This window comes from Arachis hypogaea, chromosome 4, assembly GCF_003086295.3.
Source record: "Arachis hypogaea cultivar Tifrunner chromosome 4, arahy.Tifrunner.gnm2.J5K5, whole genome shotgun sequence".
NCBI lineage: Eukaryota > Viridiplantae > Streptophyta > Magnoliopsida > Fabales > Fabaceae > Arachis > Arachis hypogaea.
In genome coordinates, this window is record NC_092039.1 from 125827720 (window position 1) to 125851328 (window position 23609).

Below are 23609 nucleotides of genomic sequence, written 5' to 3' on the forward strand. Positions count from 1 at the left end.
AATGATGAGAATCATTTAAATAACCTATATTTACATTAGGAAAAATTGAGTATATATATATATATATATATATATATATATATATATATATATATATATATATATATATATATATCAGTCCTATACACCTCTTTTTTTTGGATTACATGACATTATATGAGTTTAGAATGATATTTAAGTTGCTTCGCCTTCCAAATCAAAAAGAGAAATCTGAAAAACGTAGAAAAACAGTCAAACAGTACCTTGAATAATGTTTCTTCTTTCTTTTTGGTATTTTTTAATGGAGATTTGAATATTTTCTTGTTGATTTCGTCTACTTTTGACGAAAAGTTTGAAAGTTTCTTTAGAGTTGCGGTTGGTTTCGAATGTGGCTTGAATTTCGAGGGTTGAGATTTTGATTGAGGAAGAAGAAAAAAAGTCCTTCATAATAAACGCGCTTTGGAAACGGTTCACTGACACGCATGTCTTTACGCTCGAGTGGGGGGAGTAAAACGTGTGTGTGTTTTGTTGGACTTAGCCCAACTTGTAAGACTTGGAAATCAAAAAGACTTATATATATAGCATAACAAAAAAATTGGTTGTTTAATAGCTAAACATTAGGTAAAGAATGTTGTAATGTTAGTATAATCATATCTACCTCGTATCCTACTATCCTTTTTATAGAATTATTTTTTAATTTTATATCATAAAAATTACTCCTATGCTGTTATAAGAAATTTATATTATTCGGTGTAATGAGCATTATTTTTTGGGATTTATACTAGCTTAAACATCAAGTTTTATAAAATTTAAGTTGTTTTATTTTATCAATTATATAGACAAAATATGCAATTTTCTTTTTAATCTTGCTCATTATTAACATGATTGATTTTAAGTATTTTCAAGTAAATTATGGCAAATTCAAAAAGAAAAAAAAATCTTGACGCTATATCACACAAAATTATTGCTTAATTACCTTGTATGCCAACCCACAAAAATTTATTATGAAGCATGTAATAAAGTTTTCTAAGGCAGATTTTTTGCACACAAAATGTAGTGGAGCAGAAGACAATTTAATAAAAGAGAAAATAAAACAAATGTTGTTTGGGATTCAGGAATTGATTATAATTTACAAAATTATTTATTAAATTATTTTATTTGACAAATTTATTATAGTATAAATATTTTGATGTTAATTGCACAAATTTTTATAAAAGATAGAAGTAAAAAATATTAAATAAATAATTAGAATGTGAGAGTGAAAAATATATTAAATAAAAAAATTTATTTAAATTGGTATTTAACAGGCTTATTGAATTAATTTTATTGAGATCTTTAGTTAATTTTCCTTAATTGTATATCAAATCTAACAAGTTAAATATTGAGTAAACATTTCTAAATATTATTTTATCATTCGTAGTTGTCAAATTTAATTTTATTATTTTAGGCAATTTAATTAAGAATAAATTTTTTTATTTGAACAAATCTAAAAATACTTTCTATATTTATATTTTAAAATTATCCAAAAGATAAAATAAATTTTTTGGGATTTTACTTTTTGAATAATGCAAAACTGATCCTTTCCATACCCTACTCTTAGTCTTTTGTTTCCAAAGCAATTTCAAATCCCTGAGTATGAGTAAAAGAAAGTAGAAGTGAAAGAAATTTATAATTCTTTTTATAAAAAATATAATTTATTATAATTAATAATTATAATAAAAATATTATCTAAATATTAAATACTAATTATTAAATTTGTCACTATATATTTTTGTGTAATATATAAATTATTTAATTTATTTTAAGCGTATATTTTACCTTCTAATATATATTTTATATGAATAATTAATTTTTATGTACGGATAACACATTTGTATTATAATTTATATATTCTTAATCCTAATATTTTTAAATTTAATTTTTATTTTAAATTCTAAATTTTCGTCAAAGTCTTCGAGGTTATCATTATTTTGATTTAGAAAAAAAGATTTTAAAGGCTAATGGCTCGTTCTAAAAATTTTAAAAGTAATTTTTTTTAAAATTTTAACTTATTTTTTTATCACATTTTTTAAAAATAAGCATTTAGAACTAAAAATTTAAATATAAAATAATTTATTTATAAACTATTTTTAATATAATTATTTATTATTTAAATTATTTTAAAAAAATTTAATTAAATTGTTTACTAAACTTAACTTGAATTTTACCAGTAGCACATATTTCTAGAAAACTTTTTTTTTTCAAATTTAATTATAAAATTTTATTTTCTTATTATTTGTGAGTAATTATGAACTTTACTCTAATTCCAAAACTTCTTATTCTTTTGTTTACTTTGTAACTGTAACAAGATATTTTCAGTCATGTATAATGTAAAAAGAATATGGTATTTTTGTAAAATTATGAATATAGTTTAAAAGCTTTTCAAAAATTAAAATGATATAAACTGTAATTTTCAACCTATCGTTTTTGTAATTAAATTTATAAAGCATTTTCTTTTCTCCAACTAAATAAAACTAAATATTTTTAATATTTAAGAATTTTTTCTTGTAAAGTTTATTCATGAAATAACTTTTTTTTATTTATTTATTTAAAAAAAAAGATAAAATAATGAACTATTTTCCCTTTTTTTTTTTCCGAATCGCCAATCCAAAACTGACCCTTCCCTTCCAAAGTCTTCTGGTTTCAAGGAAATTTTCAAGTCCCGGGTTTCGTGAATTACTATTATGAATTGCGAAAAGCACAACCTTCCAAGCACGGATAATAAGATTATAAGAAGAAGTGGCAGAAGCACACACTGAACAAACCAAGAGAGCAATCCAGCATGGAGAAGAAGAAGAACATTCATGACATCCTCCCTCTTGAGTTGATTCGCAGAATCTTACTGAGAGTGCCGGCCAGCCATCTCTTTCGCCTCAAGTGCGTTTCGAAGTGCTGGTACTCTCTCATTTCCGATCCACACTTTGCTGAATTGCATTTTCACCACTCTCCCGCTTCCACCAATGCATTCTTCTGCATAAAAAATGGCACTGTGGCTTACTTCCTTTATTTAGACGCCCTAGTATTTAGTGATGACAATGATGCATCACACCTAAAAGAGGTGAGTATCCCTTTCAATACGAAACCACCTTCTTATTTTTGGGTCCTGGGATCCTGCTGAGGCTTTGTTCTCTTACATCGTCACCCTCAATGTTTAGTGGTATGGAACCCACTGACTGGATCCAGCAGAAGAATATCTTACTCTGGTATTGATTCTCCTATCTACAATGGCTTTAGGCTTCCCGACAGTGCCCGTCTGTATGGATTTGGATATGATGCATCCCGGGATGATTACTTAGTTGTTGTAGCTTGGAGCGAGCGGCAAAGACAAGATCACTTGGATTGCTTGTCCTTGAGAACCAATTCCTGGATTCATCTTGATGCTGCACTCCCCAAACCCTTGCATGTTTTTCAGCGCACGTCCGCTGGGTTGTTCTTGAATGGTGCTATTCATTGGGTGCCTTTGCCTATTAAAGATCACAGGGATGCTATTCTTATCTTTGATCTGAAGGAAAGGTCTTTTTCAACCATGTCTGAGCCTGAACTGGCATGCTCCTATGACTATGAGTCCTATCCAGGTCTCGCCCTACTAGGGGGATGCCTAGCCTTGTATTATCACAGTCGTGATAGCTGTAGCACTGACATATGGGTGATGAAAGAATATAAAGTGCACTCATCTTGGAATCTCTATCAGATTCCTTTTCTTTTCTTTCAGCCTCTGTGCTTATTCAATAATGGTGGTATTATTGGAGAAATAATTCTTTCGGATAAAATAAAAAAGATAAAGTTTCTCATGTATAATGTGGGAGAAGAGCTGCTCCCACGTGTTAAATATCTTTGTTGTGGGCTTAACATCGGTGCAACCGAAGTTATGTATACAGAGAGTCTCCTGCCACTCCCTAGTGATATTAAGGATAAGGATAATAAGAACATGATGAAAAACAGGAAGAGGAAGGAAAACGGTATGTATATTCTCCTATCAGTCCTATGCTTTGCACCAAGCTATTCATTTTAGTTTTGATTGCATTGTGTTTAATGAAAAACTAACGAGTAATATACATTATGCATCAGGTTCTAATCAACTGTGACTTTTGTCTATGGATGGTGAGATTTGAATTTATCACTGTTTAGTGAATCACTAATCACTGTCTTGCTTCCTATAGTCCGATCTTGTGGAGCTGTTTTCTGCAGGCCATGAAGTTCACCGTGAATGTTTTGAACAACTTGATGTTGCCAAAGATTAGAATCACAAAGGGGTCAAGTAGAGAAAGGGAATCGGGAGCCAACATACAAGTGAACAACTTAGACATGTGATTTTGTTGTAAATGAAGAGCAGGGTTCTCAAAGTTGAGCGGGAAGAAGCTTCAAGAAACTTTAGTTTTATTTTCTTTGGATTAGAATTTTCTTTCTAAATATGAACAGGATAAAACTCGTATGTCTGAAAAGTGAAAAGGGAGCTTAACATGTTGTTAATCCAATATATCTTTTGGTTTAGTCTGATAGTAACATTCTTAGATGATCTGTTTTGTTCTTCATCTCCTATTCCTATATATGTTGAAAAATTTCTTTTTGCTTTTTGTGTGTTTTATCTAATGTACATTTCTTTTCCTTTTGCTGCATTATCTTTGAGTGATCTATCATTAAGTTGTTGGTTTTTGTTTTCTCAGCATTAACCCCGCTGTTTAGATGATTATAAAGGGAAACATAATTAATTGCCTTTTGTTCTATGCTGTGGTTGGTAGAAATAATGTAATACTTGGTGTATTGTCTAAACAGAAAATCACATTTCAATGAGATTTGACATGTGAACACTTCGAAAATTTATCAATTTGTATGTATTCTCGACAAACTACAGTATTCTTTCATTGATATTCACTCCGTTTTCTTATTGATTTACAAGATTCTTTAGCTAATCTTTAGCTATTAAACAACCAATATTTTACTATTGTTAAACCAATATTAAAAATAAAAAGTGTAGTAAATTACTATAGATAAATAATCATTTTATAAATAATTTTTAGCGGATGGCTTATCCTTACAAGATTAGGTACATCCAATGAAATTAGAGTTAGAGGCTTTAACTTAATGTCATACTAGTAATTAGTAGTAACCAAGAATATCAGTAAATTATCGGGTTTCACAACCCTTAATTCCCTGACACTGTTCATCAATTCCATAAGAACCAAGCAGAACAAAACAGAGCTTGCTTCATGCATGGATAACAACCATAAGAGCATCAGTATTCACCATCTCTTCATACTTCTTCACCAAGAAATTTGAACTGGTTGGCTCCGTTGACCTACGCGCACTTGGCGCCTCAATAGAAGAATTCTCTCTCCCTTTCCCAAGGAAGAAGAAGAATGAGCATTCCCGTTTTCTTGTTCTTGGATCATGCAGAGGGTTTGTATTGCTACACCACTATGAACCATATTATATTATTCTATGGAATCCATTGACCCAATGCCACAAAAAAAATCTTACTATAATGTTGTTAAAGAAAAGAATTATTGGTATAATCAAAATGCGGTTCTTCAAGGCATCGGTCATGATGCATCAAATGATGATTACTTAATAGTTATAGCCGTTAAGAAAAATCAGCTTCATTGTTTTTCGTTGAGGACTAATTCATGGACCAAGCTTGATGTTGCACTGCCCATACCCTTGATAACCCACGAGTTTAATTAAACCTGAGGGGTTGTTCTTTAACGGAGCCTTTAAGAAAGAGTTTCTCATATATAATGTGGGAGGAGAGCTGCTCCCACGTGTTAAATATCTTTTTTCTAAGCATGACATCAGTGCAGCCGATGCTATGTATACAGAGAGTCTCTTGCCACTCCCTAGTGACATTAAGGATAAGGATAACAAGAAGTTGAAGAGGAAGGAACACGGTATGTAACTATGCCTTTGTCCCAAGCTGTTCCTGTTAGTTATTGCATTCTGATTAATGAATAAGTAATGAGTAATATGCATTATGCATCAAGTTCTAATCAACTGTGACTTTTGTCTATGGATGGTGAAATTTGAATTTATCAATGCTTAGGGAGTCATTAATCACTATCTTGCTTCCTATAGACCGGTCTTGCGGAGAGGTTTTAAGTTTAGATCGTTTCCATGTCTAAAGCTGTGACTCTTACCAGTTGAGCTTTTTTTCAGGTCACCAATTAAGTTCACCATGAATGTTTTGAACAACTTGATGTTGCTAAAAGTTAGCTTCACAAAGGATTCAAACAAAGAAAGAGAATTAGGAGCCAACATACAAGTGAACAGCTAGACCCATGGGGAGAAGAACATTTGAAAAGTGTAAATGTTTTGTCTCCTTTTAAAATCCAATATATCTTTTGAATCAAATCTAGTAGTAATATTTCTTATTTGATTATGCATAACTTCACATTTTTATTTTGCTGTACATAATATACTTTTCTATTAATCTTACCTTTAGCCTGGTTGTTAACCCAGAAAAAAAAAGTTACAGTATATGAGAATTGTTTTATTTAGAGTATACAACTTGATGCAACTTGTATGTCAAACCAGTAATCAACGGCAATGGTGGCAGAGGGGCTTACTTGAACACTCCTATAATAGTTTCGCTTGCAATGTCTGTTTTGCTACAAAGATGAAGTACTTTTTTCTTCATATATTCTTTTTGTTGTCTTGTGTTAATTCAACTTAATTTTTATCATGTCAAAATCTTGTGAACCCAACCCAAAAATTTTTAAATGCAGATTCTTTTTGGGATATTACTTTTATTCTGCAGACTTAAGAAGCAAGGTTTGTGGAGTTCAATGAATTTGTCTTTGTTTTATTGAGCAATGTATGCTTATTTTATTAATCTTGTATCTAATTTTAATACATAGAGAATAGCGTTTGGGGAGAGCAACATGCACTTAGATTACTATTATATAAATATACTTTTCTCATTGATGACTACTTTCAGTTAATGATTAGGTTTAGCAGCATGCACAAGTGCCCCCTGAATAGGTTTTACCTTTTAGCTGATGTGTATCCTTATAATATTAGGTACATCCCAATGAAATTAGAGACATAAGCTTTAACTTAATGTTATGCGGTTTCACAACAGTTTAAACGAACGCTGATTTTTCACAGCCTCGTGATTTCTTTATTTTTTTTTTCTTTTGGTACATAAAGGGGTATTAATCTGGAGTTCTGGACAGAAGCCTCGTGATTTCTATCGTATCCTTTTCATTATGTAGTAAGAATACAAATCAGTCCTGCATGCTGTGAACTACAAAGAAAGATCACATTGTTCTTGAACTCATGAGAAGCCACCTTTACCCACCCAAACAACATAATCGAGTTACTTGTGCCAAGCCTTGCATAACTCTCATGACATTTCAAACTTCTTAGTTCTAGCATTATGTTAATGGTGTCACTCATATAAATACGTTTAAAACGTCTTTTTTTAAAGATGTTTTTTAATAATTAAAATTTAATCTATATAATTAATCAAACTGTGTTATTTTTGTCAAAATTAGACTAAACAAACTGATTTGACTGAAAAATCGATAAATCAAATCTTGAATCGATCTAAATTAATATTATTTTTTATAAAAAATGGCTATAATACTCTTATTATAAAAAATAACTAAAATATTCTTATTATATATATTAATTTTAAATATCCTAAATTCTAATTTAATGATGACACAAAGAGAAGAGAAAGATTAGGATTTAGAGTTTTTAAAATATATAATAGAAATATTTTAAATTATTTTTCATAATAGGGACATTATAGCTATTTTCTATAAAAAAAAATTAAAATAGATCGATTTAAGAGTTGATTTATCGATTTTCGGTCAAATTAGTTTGTTTAGTCTAGTTTTGATAAAAATAACACAGTTTGATCGATTATATAAATTAAATTTTAATTATTAAAAAAACATCTTAAAAAAATATTTTAAGTGTATTTATGTGAGTGTTCCTCGAATGATAAATGGGGATGCTTATATTGTGTTTCAGTAAAAAATGAAGTTAACAAAACCGATTAATAAACATGTTAATGTTCGGGTTATCTTCTTGACCCAGAATGAAACCCGACCCAACCCAAAGCCCAATTTGAGTTGAAGATATGGAAGCCGTACTATTAAATCCCTAACCCTAATCTCTCAATCTTTCTCCCTTTTATGGTTAACAATTTACAGCCTCACCTCCATCTCCATTCACCTCTCCCAATCTCTCATTTACTGCTGTTTCTGCATCACGGAGTAATTGGTGTCACTGCTGCTCTCTAGTCTCTTCCAAGCATGGATAAGAAGAAGAAGGAGCAGACAGAGCAATCGAGTATGAAGAAGAAGAAGAATCAGAATGACAAGAGCAAGAGCATTCACGACATCCTCCCTCTTGACCTGATTCACATAATCCTACTGCGGGTACCGATCAGACATCTCGCTCGCCTCAGGTGCGTTTCCAAGCTCTGGTGCTCTCTCATTTCTGATCCTGACTTTGCGGAATCGCATTTTCACCACTCTCCCGTGTCAACCAACTCATGCATCTCCATAGGAAAAAGTGGGATGGCTTACTCTGTTGACTTAGACGCACTATTTAGTGACGGCAATGATGCATTAAGAGAGGTGTCTCCCCCTTTCTACAAGACACAACCTTACGTTGTTAAGGTCCTTGGATCCTGCAGAGGCTTCATTTTCTTTATTCGAGACCCAAATTTTGTGGTATGGAACCCACTGACCGGATCCAGCAAATTAATATCCTACTCTCATATTGATTCTCGATGTAAGCGCCAATTCTTTAGCCGTTACTGCAACTTTCTTCTCTATGGATTTGGTTATGATGCATCCCAGGATGATTACTTAGTAGTTGTAGCTTGGCAGGATATGAATAACCATGATCACTTTGACTGCTTTTCCATGAGAACCAATTCATGGATTGATTTTGATGCTGCACTCCCCAAACCCTTGTTTAGTTTTGGCAGCGATCCTACTGGGTTCTTCTTGAATGACGCTATTCATTGGGTGCAGTTATCTCCTGCTTACAGGGATGTTATTCTTATCTTTGATCTGAAGGAGAGGACTTTCTCAATGATATCTAAACCGGAACAACTTGTAATGAGTGCATGCTCCTATCCAAGACTCGCCCTACTAGGAGGCTGCCTAGCCTTGTATGGTTGCAATTATGATAGCTGTAATACTGACATATGGGTGATGAAAGAATATAAAGTACACTCATCTTGGACTCTCTATCAGATTCCTTGCAAATTCTTTCAGCCATTGTGCTTATCCAGTAATGGTGATATTATTGGAAGAGCTAATGATTCTCCCGAAACGGGGTTCTACATGTATAATCTCAGAGAAGAGAGACTCCAATGTATTAAAAATCCTTATTTTTCGGTCAACTACTTTGCATCCGAACCTGTGTATACAGAGAGCCTCTTGCCACTCCAGTGACATTAAGGATAAGGATAATAACAATAATAAAAGAAGGAAAACGGTATGTAACTATTCTCCTATGCTTTGCACCAAGCCATTCATGTTGGTCTTCTTGCATTGTAATTAACGAAAAAGTAATGAGTAATATGCATTATGCATCAAGTTCCAATCAAATGTCACTTTTGTCTATGGATGAAGTCGAATTTATCCATGCCTAGGGAATCATTAATCACTGTCTTACTTCCTATAGTCCGGTCTTGGGTCAGTTTCAAAGTTTAGATCTTTTTCATGTCTAAAGCTTTGACTTTTATCAGTTGAGCTTTTTGTTTATATTATTTTGCAGTCCATCAAGTTCACCATGATTGTTTTGAACAACTTGATGTTGCTAAATGTTAGCATCACGAAGGATTAAAACAAAGAAAGAGAATTAGGAGCCAAATACAAGTAAACAGCTTGACACATCGGGAAGAACATTTGAAAAGTGCAAATGAAGTTTAGTCTCTTTTTGGTTAAATCTAATATATCTTTTGAACAAAATCTAATAGTAATATTTTTTAGTTGGTTATGCAAAACTTCAGATGTTTTATTTTGCAGATTACATTATGTACTTTTTTTTTATCATGTCAAAACCTTATGAACACAATCCTAGAAGTTTTAATTGTAGATTCTTTTGGGGATAATAAGTTTCTTCTGCAGACTTCAAATGCAAGGTGTGGAATCCAGTGAATTTGTCAAATGAGTCTTGTAAAATTCCTGTTTGTCTGTGTTATCCAGCAACGTGTGCTTATTTTATTAATCTTGTATCTAATTTAGTTTTAAATTATCGGGAGTAAAATACAAAGTGAATAGCTTTTAAAGAGGAGCAGAATTAGTATCAGTAATTTACCACGAAATTCTTTCGCACGCTACTTTATTGTGCTGAACTGCCAATTACTATAGATAAATATATATTTTATAAATAATTTTTAGATGGCCTATCCTTATAAGTTATAAGATTAGGTACATTCAATGAAATTAGAATCATAAGCTTTAACTTAATGTCATCTTAGGCTCAAAGCGTTAATTCTCAGACACCCTTCATCAATTGCATACGAACCAAGCAGAATAAAATCTCTTTCCTCTCAGGTTCGTTTCTAAGCTATGGCTCTCTATCATTTCCGATCCAACCTTTGTGGAATTTCATATTCACCACACTTCAGCATTCACCACCCCTTCATACTTATTCACCAGAAGGATCAACTGGTTGGCTCCGTTGACCTACACGAACTCTTTCAGGGTGGTGCCACCCTTGGCGCCTCATTAGAAAAATTCTCCCTCCCTTTCCCATGAAAGAAGAAGAACATACTTTCCCGTTTACTTGTTCTTGGATCATGCAGAGCAGGGCGGAGCTTTGTTAAGACAATTTGGCCTGAACTGAGTGTATTTTCGCATTTCGCAGCTCTCTATTCAATAAGCAACACTTTCTCTCCCTTTGAGTTCAAATATAAAAAATTAGGTATTTTTTATTAAGTAATTTAATATTATTTTATATTTTACTGTTTATTTAATTTAATTTTTTATATGATAAAAAATATTAGAATATTCAATAAGTATTGATATTATTGTATTTATATAAATTAATAAAAAATTTAATAAATATTATAAATTTTAATATTTGTCCTTCTAACTTCTTTTTTATATATTTTACAGGATATATATATATATATATATATATATATATATATATATATATATATATATATATATTCAAATTTTTATATAAAATAATCATGAAAAATCAAAGAATTGAAGTATTTTTAAGAGGAAGGCTAATATTCAAGAAGGAGAACATATAACTTTTACAATATCAACATCTGTAAATAATTCTTCTACTTTAATGAATCACGAAAAAAGTGAGATACAACCTTAAAAGTTTAAAGAATTGCATCTGATGAGATTGACCTTAATTCTTTGGAACGAAACCTTGGAAAACGATTTTAAATTTGACAATATCACCCAAATAAGAGATATGAAGTTAGACAAGTTTATCTTAAATGAGGTTCATATCAAAAATATTTTGACAATTATTTTCTATCTGGCCTCCTAAAATTTTGTTTCAAGCTCCGTCACTGATGCAGAGGGTTTGTATTGTTACACCACTATTAACCATATTATATTATTCTATGGAATCCAGTGACCCAATCCCACAAAAAAATATCTTACTATAATGTTGTTAAAGAAAAGAATTATTGGTATAATCAAAATGCGGTTCTTCAAGGCATCGGTCATGATGCATCGAATGATGATTACTTAATAGTTATAGCCTTTAAGAAAAATCAGCTTCATTGTTTTTCGTTGAGGACTAATTCATGGACCAAGATTGATGTTGCACCCCCCATACCCTTGATAACCCACGGGTTTAAACCTGAGGGGTTGTTCTTTAAGGTAGCGTTTGTTTTGCAGTATTGGGACAGAGACCGAGAGATTGAGATACAGTATTATGTTTGTTGGCTCAAAGACAGGTACTAAAATTTCTGTCTCTGTCTCCAAAATTTCAGTATTTCGGTGCCTCCAAAATATAGGGACACAGGGGACTGATATTTTTAGAAACAGAGACTGAAACTTTAATAACATTTTATACCTAAAATACTCTCATTTTAATTAATTAATTCCAATTTTATCCTTTGTGCAAATTAAATTAGTGTTTTATTCTTGTTTCAATTTTTGTCTCCCATTTGGCACCAAACAGAATACTAAAACTTATTTCAATCTCTGTCTTAGTCTCTGTCTCTCTGTCTCAGTCTTTCAGTATCTGTCTCTCCACCAAACGCTACCTAACGAACCTATACATTGGTTGTCTTATCGTTTTAACAATCAAGATATTCTAATCTTTGATGTGATCGAGGAAAAGGAGATTCTCAAAGATACCTTTACCTGAACAAAAACTAATGTGGTGGTCCTCCAAACTCGTGATATTAGGAGGGTGCCTAGCTTTGAATTTCTTCGACTACGGTGATTCCTTGATAACCCATGGGTGTTGAAGGAATATAAAGTGCCATCATCTTGGATTCTTCTCTACGAGATTCCTCACCACTGCGTTCTTTCTTTATTCTTATCTAATGGCAGTGATTTTATTTTGGTAGATAGTGCCAATATGAATTTTGCCAAGTATAAACTTGAAGGAGAGAGGGTTCAGTGTTTTAAATACTTTAATTATGGTTTCTTTCATCTACCTTCAGAGTACACTAGGGTAAACACGAGTCGGTTTGGTTTGGATTTATAGTAAAATTATAACCGAATCGATCAAAATATAATTGGTTCAATTTGGTTCGAATTTATAATTTTTTGTATATGTATCTGAACCAAACTAAACCTCGAATAATTAGATACCCGATAACTTTAAAATTCATAAAAAAAACCAAATTTTTATCTTAAAAATTCAACGAGTACAATAAACATGTAATATCAATAGAAAATTATACACAAAATACATTAAAAAACTAAACTCATAAAAATTCAAACATATTAATAGTGAATAATCATTGTCTAATAGACAAGCCATATATATTTTTTATTTTTTTATTTAATTAATATATGATCGGATTTGCGGGTTGGTTCAGATTTCGCATTTCCAGAACCGATACCCGAACCAATTACTAACAAAGGCCATCGGTTTGATTTGGATTAGACCCGATTACCCATTAATTTCAGAACCAATTTAATTAGTTCGGTTCAGTTTCGAATGGGAAATCGGAGTACCCACTACCGTGCTCACCCCTAGAGGCTCTAGGGGTGGAAATAGGTCAGGCGGCCTGTCAGGGCCTGCAGCCTGGCCTGTGTTTGGCCTGGCCTAGCCTGGCCTGATAGGAAATAGGCCCAGGCTCAGGCTATTAAAAAAGCCTATATTCTTTAAAAGGCCAGGCCTAGGCTTTTGAAATAGCCTGTTGGGCCTGTCAGGCCGGCCTGAGCCTGCATATATATATATATATTTTATTATACTAGTAAAAATGTTATTAGAAGGATTTGAACTTGGGTCTTTTATCTTATAATAATACCTTTATCCACTCAACTATTTGTCTCTTTAATTATATATGTGTATTTTGTATCAATATTATTCATAAATTTATTATTTTATATTTTATAATTTTAAAAATTAAATTATATCTTAAATTTAATTATTATTTAAAAAAAAAACAAGCCTATTGACAGGTTTCAGGCCAAGCCAGATTTAACAACAGGCCAGGCTCAGTACTCATTAAAAAGCCTATACTAGGCTACAGGCCAGGCTAAGGCCAATATACTCTATTACAGGCCTGGCCTGTTAAGAGTAAAGCCTAGCCTGACCTGGCCTGTTTCCACCCCTACCTAGAACACACTAGTCCTGTACTGTGTATACACGGAGTCTCGCCACACTCCCCAGCTGTGACAAGAAGAAATGGAAGAATGGTATGTAATAAATAATTAATGAGCTTTATTTGCACCTTGTTATATATTCATGTTAATTTAATTGCTTAATAATTATTAATGTATGTGAGTTTTGAATATTATTTATGAATAATTATTGAATTGCTTACTACAGTTAGGTATTGGGGTGAGTTTTGCCGGCGGATCTTTTCGCAGAAGACATCAAGTTTGTGAAGGATGATTGGAATCACAAAGAGGTCAAACAAGGAACGTGAATAAGGGAGCAATCCAACTTTAGGCATGCATGCACGTTGTTCTATTTTAAATAGATTGTAAGGTTGGCAATTGAGTTGAGAGCTTCAAGAAACTTTAGTTTTATTCTATTTTGCTTTAGAGTTTGAATTTTGTGTGTTGTTATTGTCATTGTAATAATCATTCATGATTCATTGTTTGATGAAGATAATATTTCATATACATGAGATATATATGATGGATGTTTAAATTAAATTAAATTAAATTCAGTCTTAAATCAATTCAAGTGACCAAATTCGCATAATTTTAAAGTGGATTCAAACCTAATTTTTAACAAAAAAAGAAAAGTATTAATTGAATTGAATTAATTCTGAATTTGATTTTTAAATTCATATAATTCAATCCAAACAACCTTCGTTATACTGTTATTAATTATTAAAGTTGAAAGTTTCAATTTTTATTTTGTAAGTATCACTTGTCAACAAAATTCCTCATAAACAGAGGAGGAAGAAGATAGTGTGCATGTTCAGTGTTCTGACTTTTTATCTTTCTAATCATATTGAACAATATTTCCAATTTAAAAGTATTCCAGTCATGAGAAAGATGAGGTTTCAACAGCGCCAAAAACATAGATGAATTTGTTACGCATCATGACTTTAGAATGTTAAAAATAAACTTAAAAATTCAAATTAAAGTAATACATTTATTTTTTTAAGGATCCAATTAAAAGTGTTCTTATTAAATATTATATTTCAAATTTTGAGAAACTAAATTTTAGGTTCAAATGGGATCTCAAAAAAATTTGGTACGTGAGAAACTCTAAGGCTTAAAAATAGAACTAACTTACTAACAAGAATTTAAGTCTGATAGAATCTTCCACCAACAACCCTTCACAAATACTACGAAGCATTTACATAAGAATCATAGAGAGCAAGAAAACACTTAGCATGAATGGATAATAACCAGAAGACACAGTGGCGGATTCACGGGGGACCTAAGGTGGCCATGGTCCCCCCAAATTTTTTTAAAAAAAATAGTAAATAGTAATAATTAATAATATTAAATTTTTTTATATATAATATTAAAAAAAATATAAGTTACAAAATTTTATAAATTAAAATAACTAAAAACTGCACTATGTATTGGATATTTGAATTATTGTTGTTCTTGTTAACAAATAGCTCATTCTAATAATTAATAAAAATGGTTCTATTATACTAGCCCAAGCCCATACTATTAATTAAAGTAACCCTAGTACATTTTTCAAATATTTATTTCAAACTATCATAGGCATAGCGTCACTTTTCTCTCTCTTTTAGTGATTCCCAAACTTTTGGTCTTCTACTCTTCTCATTTTAATTTTCTTTCCATACCAAAACAAGACATATGAAGAAAAACCATTGAAAAGAAGTGAACAACAAAATATTAACCATTGAATGCACAACAAAGATTCAAAGAGGTATATTTCAATTTTTTTTAAGTTAATGACAATGTCAAGTATTATTTACATTATTTATTTAAAATAATTAATTTATTTTTTTTTATAATGGACAGTGTTCAAAGATTGAAGTGAGGACAAAACTCAATAGAATTATTTTTTTGTGAGACTTGGAACAAAAAATAATCAAGTAAATCAATAACTTTATTTTTGGTTATTATATATTTGTGTTTCTAAAATTATTTGTTATTGCTCAATAGGTTTAATATTTTTTTTAAGAAAATAATATATATGCAATTATTTTTGTTTTTTTTGTTAGATAGTTCAAGTTAAGTTAAAAATGTCAAAGATGAAAACAATTCACTCATTTTTCAAGAGAAAAGAGAGAATATATGATGAACAAAATTCAGCTTCAGATTCTTTGAGTAATGTTCAAAATATTATTGAACAACCTGTGACACAACTTGTTGAGCAAGATATTCAACCCCCTGCTTCCAAAATAGCAAGGACTGAAATAGATTAAGTTAATATTGATACATTGATGCGTGATCCCGGAAAGCGTCCGCAAATTTGGAATTATCCTATCAATTGATGAAATTCGTAGAGCATACATAAAGTTTGGACCATAAAGTTTTAGTATGTAGTTGAACATTGACTTTTATATAATATAATTACTTTTTTGATATATATGCTACAAATCATATTTTGTTAATTTTTTGTTATATTTTATATTTAATTGGCCCCCCTCTTATAAAATTTCTGGTTCCGCCACTTGCAGAAGAGCATCAACGATCTTCCTCTGGAGTTGTTCCAAGCAATCTTATTGAGGGTGCAAGCCAAAGATCTATTCCGTCTCAAGTTTGTTTCTAAGCTATGGTTTTCTCTCATCTCCGATTCAAACTTCGTGGAATTACATCTTCACCACTCTTCCGGATTCGCCCCTTCACTCTTCTTCAACAAGAACAATGAGGAGGCTCGCTTGGTTGACCTACATGCACTATACAACGAAGACGAAGAAATTCTTCATGCTGCAATAAAAGATGTCCCTCTCCCTTTTGGGAATAATAAGAAGGAACGAGACTCCTACTATTTTGTTGTTCCTGGATCCTACAGAGGATTTGTATTCTTGCACCGTGAACCGGGTTTTATTATCATATGGAACCCAGTGACTGGATCCTGCAAAAAAGTATCTCACGGTTATAGTATTAAAAAGGATGCGATTCTGTATGGTGTTGCTTATGATGCATCAAATGATGATTACTTGATAGTAATAGCTGCTAAGAGATACCGCGTTGATTGCTTTTCATTGCGGACCAATTCATGGATCAAAATTGATGCTGTATTCCCCTTCCCCATATCTATACTCAGGCAGTGTTTGTTTTACTCTCCGGGGTTGTTCTTTAATGGAGCTATACATTGGATGATTATTCAAGATAGCTGTTACAAAGATATGCTAATCTTCGATGTGAAAGAAAGGAGTTTCTCAACGATGGCTCTGCCTGAAAAGGATCATGTGGGGACGTTGTCTGATCTGGTGATATTAGGAGAGTGTCTAGCTTTGTATCTCTTAAGCTACGATAATGGCAAGAAAACTAAGATATGGGTGATGAAGGAATATAAAGTGCAGTCATCTTGGACTCTCTATCAGATTCATAACATATGTATGATTCCTCTGGTCTTATCATCCAATGGCAGTGATTTTATTATGCAAGATACCAAAGGTGATAAGATCTACAAGTGTAATCTTGAAGGAGAGTTGCTTCAATGTTTTCAACTCTTTTCTGATGTGATTCACGGTGCCTTCTTTCGAAGGTGCACTGTGTATACACAGAGTCTCGCCACACTCCCCAACAACAACTGAAGACCACTTGGGCGAAGAGTATGTCATGCAAGATGCAACTATTTTTCTTGTGATTTTCATCATCTTGATAATTTTGCTTGCTAATGTGTGTTTTGATTTGAATATTGGAGATGATGAATTTGGACTTAACAATGTTTTAGGAATCTAAGTTTTAATACTTGTCTTGCTTTCTACAGTCAGGTTTTGGTGGTGTGAGTTTTTGCGGCGGATCTTTTCTCGCAAGAGGTCGAACAACCAAAGAGAATAAGGAGCAATCCAACTTATTATTAGGCATGTTATTATTCTATTTTCAATAAATTGTAGGGTTAGCAAGTTGGAAGAAGCTTCAGGGCACTTTTAGTTTTTTTTTTTTTTTTGGCTTTAAAGTTTGATTTTCTGGTGATCTTATTGTTATTGTTTCGCACCTCCTGTTGTCTACCCAGCAAAATTGGTAATTATTATTGTACCTCAAAAGTAAGAATTTAAGTTTATGACATTGACATTAAGCGTTCATAAAAAAATTGGAGAGTGACATATTATATTAAATAATTATTTAATGATTAATACTAATGTGCACTATCAATTTCTTGAGTTATTATTATTTGTATATTCCGTAATATTAGAAAAATAAAAAATAATTTAAATTTATTTTATTTAATATTTATTAATTATTATTAATATTAATAAATATTAAATAAAATAAATTTTAATTATTTTTAATTAATTTGTTTTGATTACTAAATATTTTGATCGTATATTCCATGTTTCCTTCAATTCATTCTTATAAAAAAAATAAATACAAGTTTTTAAGTTTTTGTAAAACTTGTGGTATACTCTAACTAAAAGAACACAACTATGAGAGCCAAAAAAAAAAAAAAAGAGATAATCTTATATTGGAATTTTTTGTAAGTACCACTCTATCTCTTTACAAAATATTTAGACGATGACACCTTAGTATCAATATAAATTGAACGCAAAAATAACTTAACTTCAGGTAACCTTGTAAGAACACTAAAATTCTTTTTTCTAAAATTAAATAATTATATTCCTAATAACATTCTATTAAATGATTAGAATGAGATAGGATAAGAGTTTCTACGCTTCTCTACTACTGGAACTGCAAGTGTTGAGGAGGGAAGTAACATTACGGAAACCAAAATCAAGAATATTGCAAAGAAAATTGGCTTCATCTTATGATATGATATGATTATTATGAAATACTTATTTGTGAGTGAAGATAGATGAGACTACACTTCACTTTTCCTTATGCATGGCGATATTATTATCATGTATTTATAGTCTTAGAAGATTGAAGGGCATTCAAATAGATATGTCTTGCAATGTTATCTTGCATATTAGTAGCCACATGCGTCCTACTCATTTAGCTAGACTAATTAGTACACTAATCACAATTTTTGATAACCCTACATACACTCAATTGATCAATCTGTGGTGGGTTGCATGTACCAACTTAATTTTATGGTCAAGTCGTCACAAACAACATTATGTATTTTATGTCAGCCCTTCATTATTAACTCAAATTCTTCGGAAAGTTGAATTGGTCATTCACAATTTTTTATTTGAATAAATTTGTTTCTTGTTTTTTTTTGCATTAATAATAATGTATTATCTAAATTAGTCTTTTATTATTTAAAATGTCAAACAATTTAATCTATTAACCATATTATATATTTTTTAACAAAAATTAAAGATTTTATTACTTTCTAAAAATATTAGAGATTAATTTTTTTAATATTCTAAAAAATAAAACCCTAATTTATCCAGAATAAAAATTAATGAGCACCCATTTGATATTTCAATCAAATAACAAATATAACACACATACATACATATCTTAATAAATTTATCATGATTTTTCTGCATTCTTTCGTCAGCATATATTTTTGATAGTAGCAACATGATGCTTATTGCTCAGTGTAGTGTAGTAGTATTTTTTTTTCCCAAAAGATAGGAGGAGACTCGAATCCGCAACCTCTTAATTGAGTATAGGGAGACTATGCCATTTGAAGCTAAATAGCAATCCATATTTTTCAGGACCATATGGTATTCATCTTTCATCTCAAATCTTCAAATAGAGGGTGGGGGGAATGATTGAGTTAGTGTTTACAAATTTTTTTTCCATGTATTCTGGCAGGCGAAGATGTAGTCTTTATGCCAATGATTGGCACACTGCTCTTCTTCCTTGCTACTTGAAATCAATGTACAAGTCAGGGAAATTTACATGAATGCAAAGGTGAGCATTGGAATCATTGTTTTGCATGTCTGCTTTCATCATTCTCGGGAAGCTGATTTTTATTGAAGTGGCGAAAATTCGGGATGCAACTAGAAATGGAAAAAGTTATTGTGGCAGGCTTTTAAACTACATGAAAAATGGAACTCCATTCTGGAATCTTCTCACTATTACCCCCATTAAAGATGACAATGGCGACACTACAAATTCATCCTACCTGGTTTTCTTACTTTAGAAGCTTTAATTATAATGATCTCTTGGCATTTTTGGTAAAAACTTAATGGAAACTTCCATTGACTAGTTGCAAATGTGGTTTAATTTTATATTTACCTAACCAAAGGTTTGAAGCAACATGATGCTAGAGAAATATAATCATCCTTGGAAATTTATTCAATAGCTTAAGGCTTCAAGAGGGTTGGTGTTATACAACTGTTACTACATAATGCAGGTTGAGGTGAGCAAGTACACAGAAGGATTACCTACATCGTTGATGTGTGATTTTGAGTTTATGTGTAATCATCTAATTTCATTTATCAGCTCGTCAGAAGGAGAGAGCTTTAGGTTCCATCACCGAGGTTGTCCAAACTGTGACGGATCCAAAATCCTCTAGTAAGCCTATGATTGAAGAAAATGCTACCAAGCATGAAGAGAAAGAGAAATTTGATTTTGAATTTGTTTTGCCAAAGTCTGTTGAAGCTGAAAATACAAGTAAATTTAGCAAACAAACTCCTCTCAAGAATCCTAAAACTGATGTATCACGCTTGAGTTCTTATGAGGAGAGGAGCAAGGCTTCAAGAAAATCTGCACGAGTTGTTTTAAAGGGATACTTATTTTCTTTAAATTTCTCTCGAAATTCAGCTCTTTTCTCAGTAGTATTTATCTGACTAACAAAAAGAAAGTGAACTTTGTCATTCAATTAGCACTCTCAATGGTAGATCAACTTTCTAATCTTACTGCATTTATCAGTATCTTTTCCTTTCAAATTTTTTTAGTGATGGCTCAGTCAATATGCTTAATAAGGTATGTTGTTTTCTTCATTGGATTTGGAGCTTGATGTCTAACTACCTATGTATTTAATAGACTATTCTGGCAGTTCTTTGAGATGCAACGTAGTAATGCTGTGAAAGCACTTGATATATATCAGAAGGTTGGGCAGCATGCATCTCATAGACTTACGGATATCTTTTTTTCTTTCTTTTTTCCCCTTAAAATTGTATATCATGACAGTCATATTCATATTTTAACATTCTTTATATGAATTCAAGCCGAGAGACTGTCAGAGTTTTATGAAATATGTCGTAATCTTGATATACATGTCTTTGTGTGTATATATGTATAAGAAAATATAATTATCTTTGTGATAGAATATAGATGTATGCTATTTATGTTTCACCTGATGTCATGTATTTTTCTAATAAGACTTTTGTTTTCATTGTTAAAGGTATAATTATAGCTCTATTGAGTCACAGATTAGAGTTTTGGGTTATTACACTTTCATGCTGCGTGATTATGAACTTGATTTGTCAAAATAAACTGGCAAGTGAGCCGAAACAATGCACATCAGGGTAGAACAAGTTGAAAGGTAACTCACTTTATTTTCAATTATTGTTCTAATTAATAATGACGATAGATATCTATCATTGCTTCTATAAGTTATATATCAAGATTGCAGCAGTGAATTATTATTGTAAGGTTCTTGGAGCATGCTTTTCTTTTTTTGTTCTTCTTAACTAATGGATTTTTAGCATGGTTTAATTTCATCTTCATTAGCTTTTGTCCTCAATTTTCAAGCAATTGAGAAAGTACAACTTAACTATGCTGAAATCACCCAGTAAGAAAGCAACTCCAATTCTCTGTCAAAAGTTGAAGAACTACTGGACAAAAAGGTGAGATTTCTAATACATGTTTGCTTCAAACCATTGAATTATTCTAGTTCTCTTTTCTTTCCCAAGTTTTCAATTATTGAAGTTACAATTTTTGCCGCTGCATAAGTATAATTTTTTAGATCCTGAAAGGTAAAAAATGTCTCAGTATACAAGTCTATTGACATTTGTTTACAGGTTATACATATCATGCAATTTGAGTCCATTAATTTGTACAACCTTTGCTGTTATTTTCTAAAGATTTTTTGAACAGGGATGGGTTATTCTTTGTTGTCGGAGCTCTATTAACTTTAACAAAGGAATTTTGATTCTATTTAATGTCATTTAGGAAAGATTTGCAAAAGCATATGGGTGAGAATGATTTAGCATATGTAAAGAGTATCGAGACTATGTTCAAGGAATGGGTTTTGGTGTTCGTGCTTCTCAAGTGATTGGATCTGTCTTGCACAAGAGAGTTTATATAATCTATTACTATAAGTGGACCATCAAGTGCCGAATATCATATATTTGTTTAGCACTTAGATATGGGTCAATACTTTTATTGTGTATGGTATTATTTACTCTTTTTAGATACATGAATTAAGAATCAAATAAACAATAAATTAGATCTACCATTGTATAAATATTTTGATGTAGAAAAGTTTTATTGAGAAGAAATTTTTTTATGTTGGAGTGTTTATATACATATAGATTATTATTTATAATAGAAATAATTTTTGTAATAATTAATAAAAAAATTTTGATATCGGAGAGATTATGCCAGTTTAAAATAGTCACTAAATACAGAAAAAAATTGAGGAATTAGTAATTTAGTCACGGTTTTAAATTAAGAAAATATCACTAAAATATTATAACAATTTAAATAGTCACTAAATATACCTAAAAGTGTTTATAGGAATCAATAACTTAATTAGTGATGGTGTTAAATTATCGCTAAAAATTTCATGACGATTTGAAATAGTCACAAAATATAAGAGAAAACTGTGATAAAATTTAATAATTTAATGTTAGTTTCAAAACGTCGTGAAATACAACACAAAAATCACCTCGACAAGTGTTACAAATTAGTGACGGTTTTATACTTCAAATACCGTTACAAACAGTTTAGTGACATTCTTTACCAACGGTACTCTAAAATTGTCACTATGTCAACTGGTGACGCTCAAATCCGTGACACTTTTTTTAACCGTCACAAAAATAGTTAATGACAGTTAAAACTATCGCCAAGCATTAAAAATAAACGTCACAAAATTGTTATTTTGTTGTAGTATTAGTATTAGACAAAATCAATATTCACGCTAAAAATAAAATATATCAATTTCTATCATTATTTAATAATAATTTAATCATTTTAAAAAATTTTAAAATTGTAAATTCAGTTCATTCAATTAAAATTTTTGAGATTAAAGTATTTGATTAAAAAAATTTATGAAACTCTTAGAGATATCATCCTCTTCTAATTTAATTCGAATGGCACTTGACATGTTATCATGTGTTAAAAACGTATTATGGTCTTGACACGTGACACTTAAACAGATTCCTCAATCACAATGAGATTAAAATAACTAACACAGTACAATACAATTCAAAATCCACAAACCATTTTTAAAAGAAAATGCTATGTCTCCTTTAGAATTCAACCTTTAATCAACTTTTTAATTTAAATAATATTATTTAATTAATTTTTATTTAAATCACATTTTTAATTTGTAGTTAAACATATTAGTAATTAAAATTAATTTAAATTTAAATATTAGAATTTCTTTAATTTTCTACTCACTTTATAAAGTAGTTACTTTATCATTTTTTTTATTCTCTCTATGTTCCTCTCTCTCGTATGCTATTTTCTTCTTCTTTCTCACATTTTTCACAAAAGTTTTTACAGAATAATGCTACTTCTCTGCAGGTAAATTTATTACTTCATACTTAATATTTTTATTATTATTATTATTATTATTATTATTATTATTATTAGATGAATCGTGCTATTTTGTTTCTATTTGACTCGAGTGACTATACATGCTAACTCAAAACTTATTTATCATCATTGTCGAGTGAAATTTTAATAAGATTATATCAACATGTGAATTAAACAATAAATAAATTATCAGTCTATGCATCAATATTCTTTTCTTCTTCTTCCCTTCCT

At 30.9% G+C, this 23609-nt stretch overlaps 2 protein-coding genes and 1 long non-coding RNA gene across 3 annotated transcripts; all 3 read left to right on the top strand.

Moving 5' to 3' along the window:
• The first annotated feature begins 4018 nt into the window (after positions 1-4018).
• On the top strand, positions 4019-4587 carry LOC112795425 (uncharacterized). Its single transcript, XR_011880825.1, has 2 exons — positions 4019-4119; positions 4207-4587. It is a non-coding gene; the product is annotated as an uncharacterized lncRNA (long non-coding RNA).
• Positions 4588-8126: 3539 nt separating this feature from the next.
• Positions 8127-10149, top strand: LOC112798009 (F-box protein CPR1). Its single transcript, XM_025841153.3, has 2 exons — positions 8127-9474; positions 9757-10149. Exon 1 carries the CDS (start codon positions 8277-8279, stop codon positions 9429-9431), a length of 1155 nt encoding a protein of 384 aa, XP_025696938.1. The 5' UTR covers positions 8127-8276; the 3' UTR covers positions 9432-9474; positions 9757-10149.
• Positions 10150-10553: 404 nt separating this feature from the next.
• Positions 10554-17347, top strand: LOC112795426 (F-box protein CPR1-like). The gene is made up of 2 exons (XM_025837355.2): positions 10554-10655; positions 16265-17347. Exons 1-2 carry the CDS (start codon positions 10554-10556, stop codon positions 17345-17347), a joined length of 1185 nt encoding a protein of 394 aa, XP_025693140.1.
• Positions 17348-23609: the final 6262 nt, after the last annotated feature.

Bases quoted from the DNA above. Each gene is read 5' to 3' on its own strand.
- LOC112798009 (XM_025841153.3), top strand. From the start codon at position 8,277: ATGGATAAGAAGAAGAAGGAGCAGACAGAGCAATCGAGTATGAAGAAG.
- LOC112795426 (XM_025837355.2), top strand. From the start codon at position 10,554: ATGGCTCTCTATCATTTCCGATCCAACCTTTGTGGAATTTCATATTCA. The intron at 10,656-16,264 runs GTTGGCTCCGTT...CGCCACTTGCAG, and splicing joins TTCACCAGAAGGATCAACTG to AAGAGCATCAACGATCTTCC.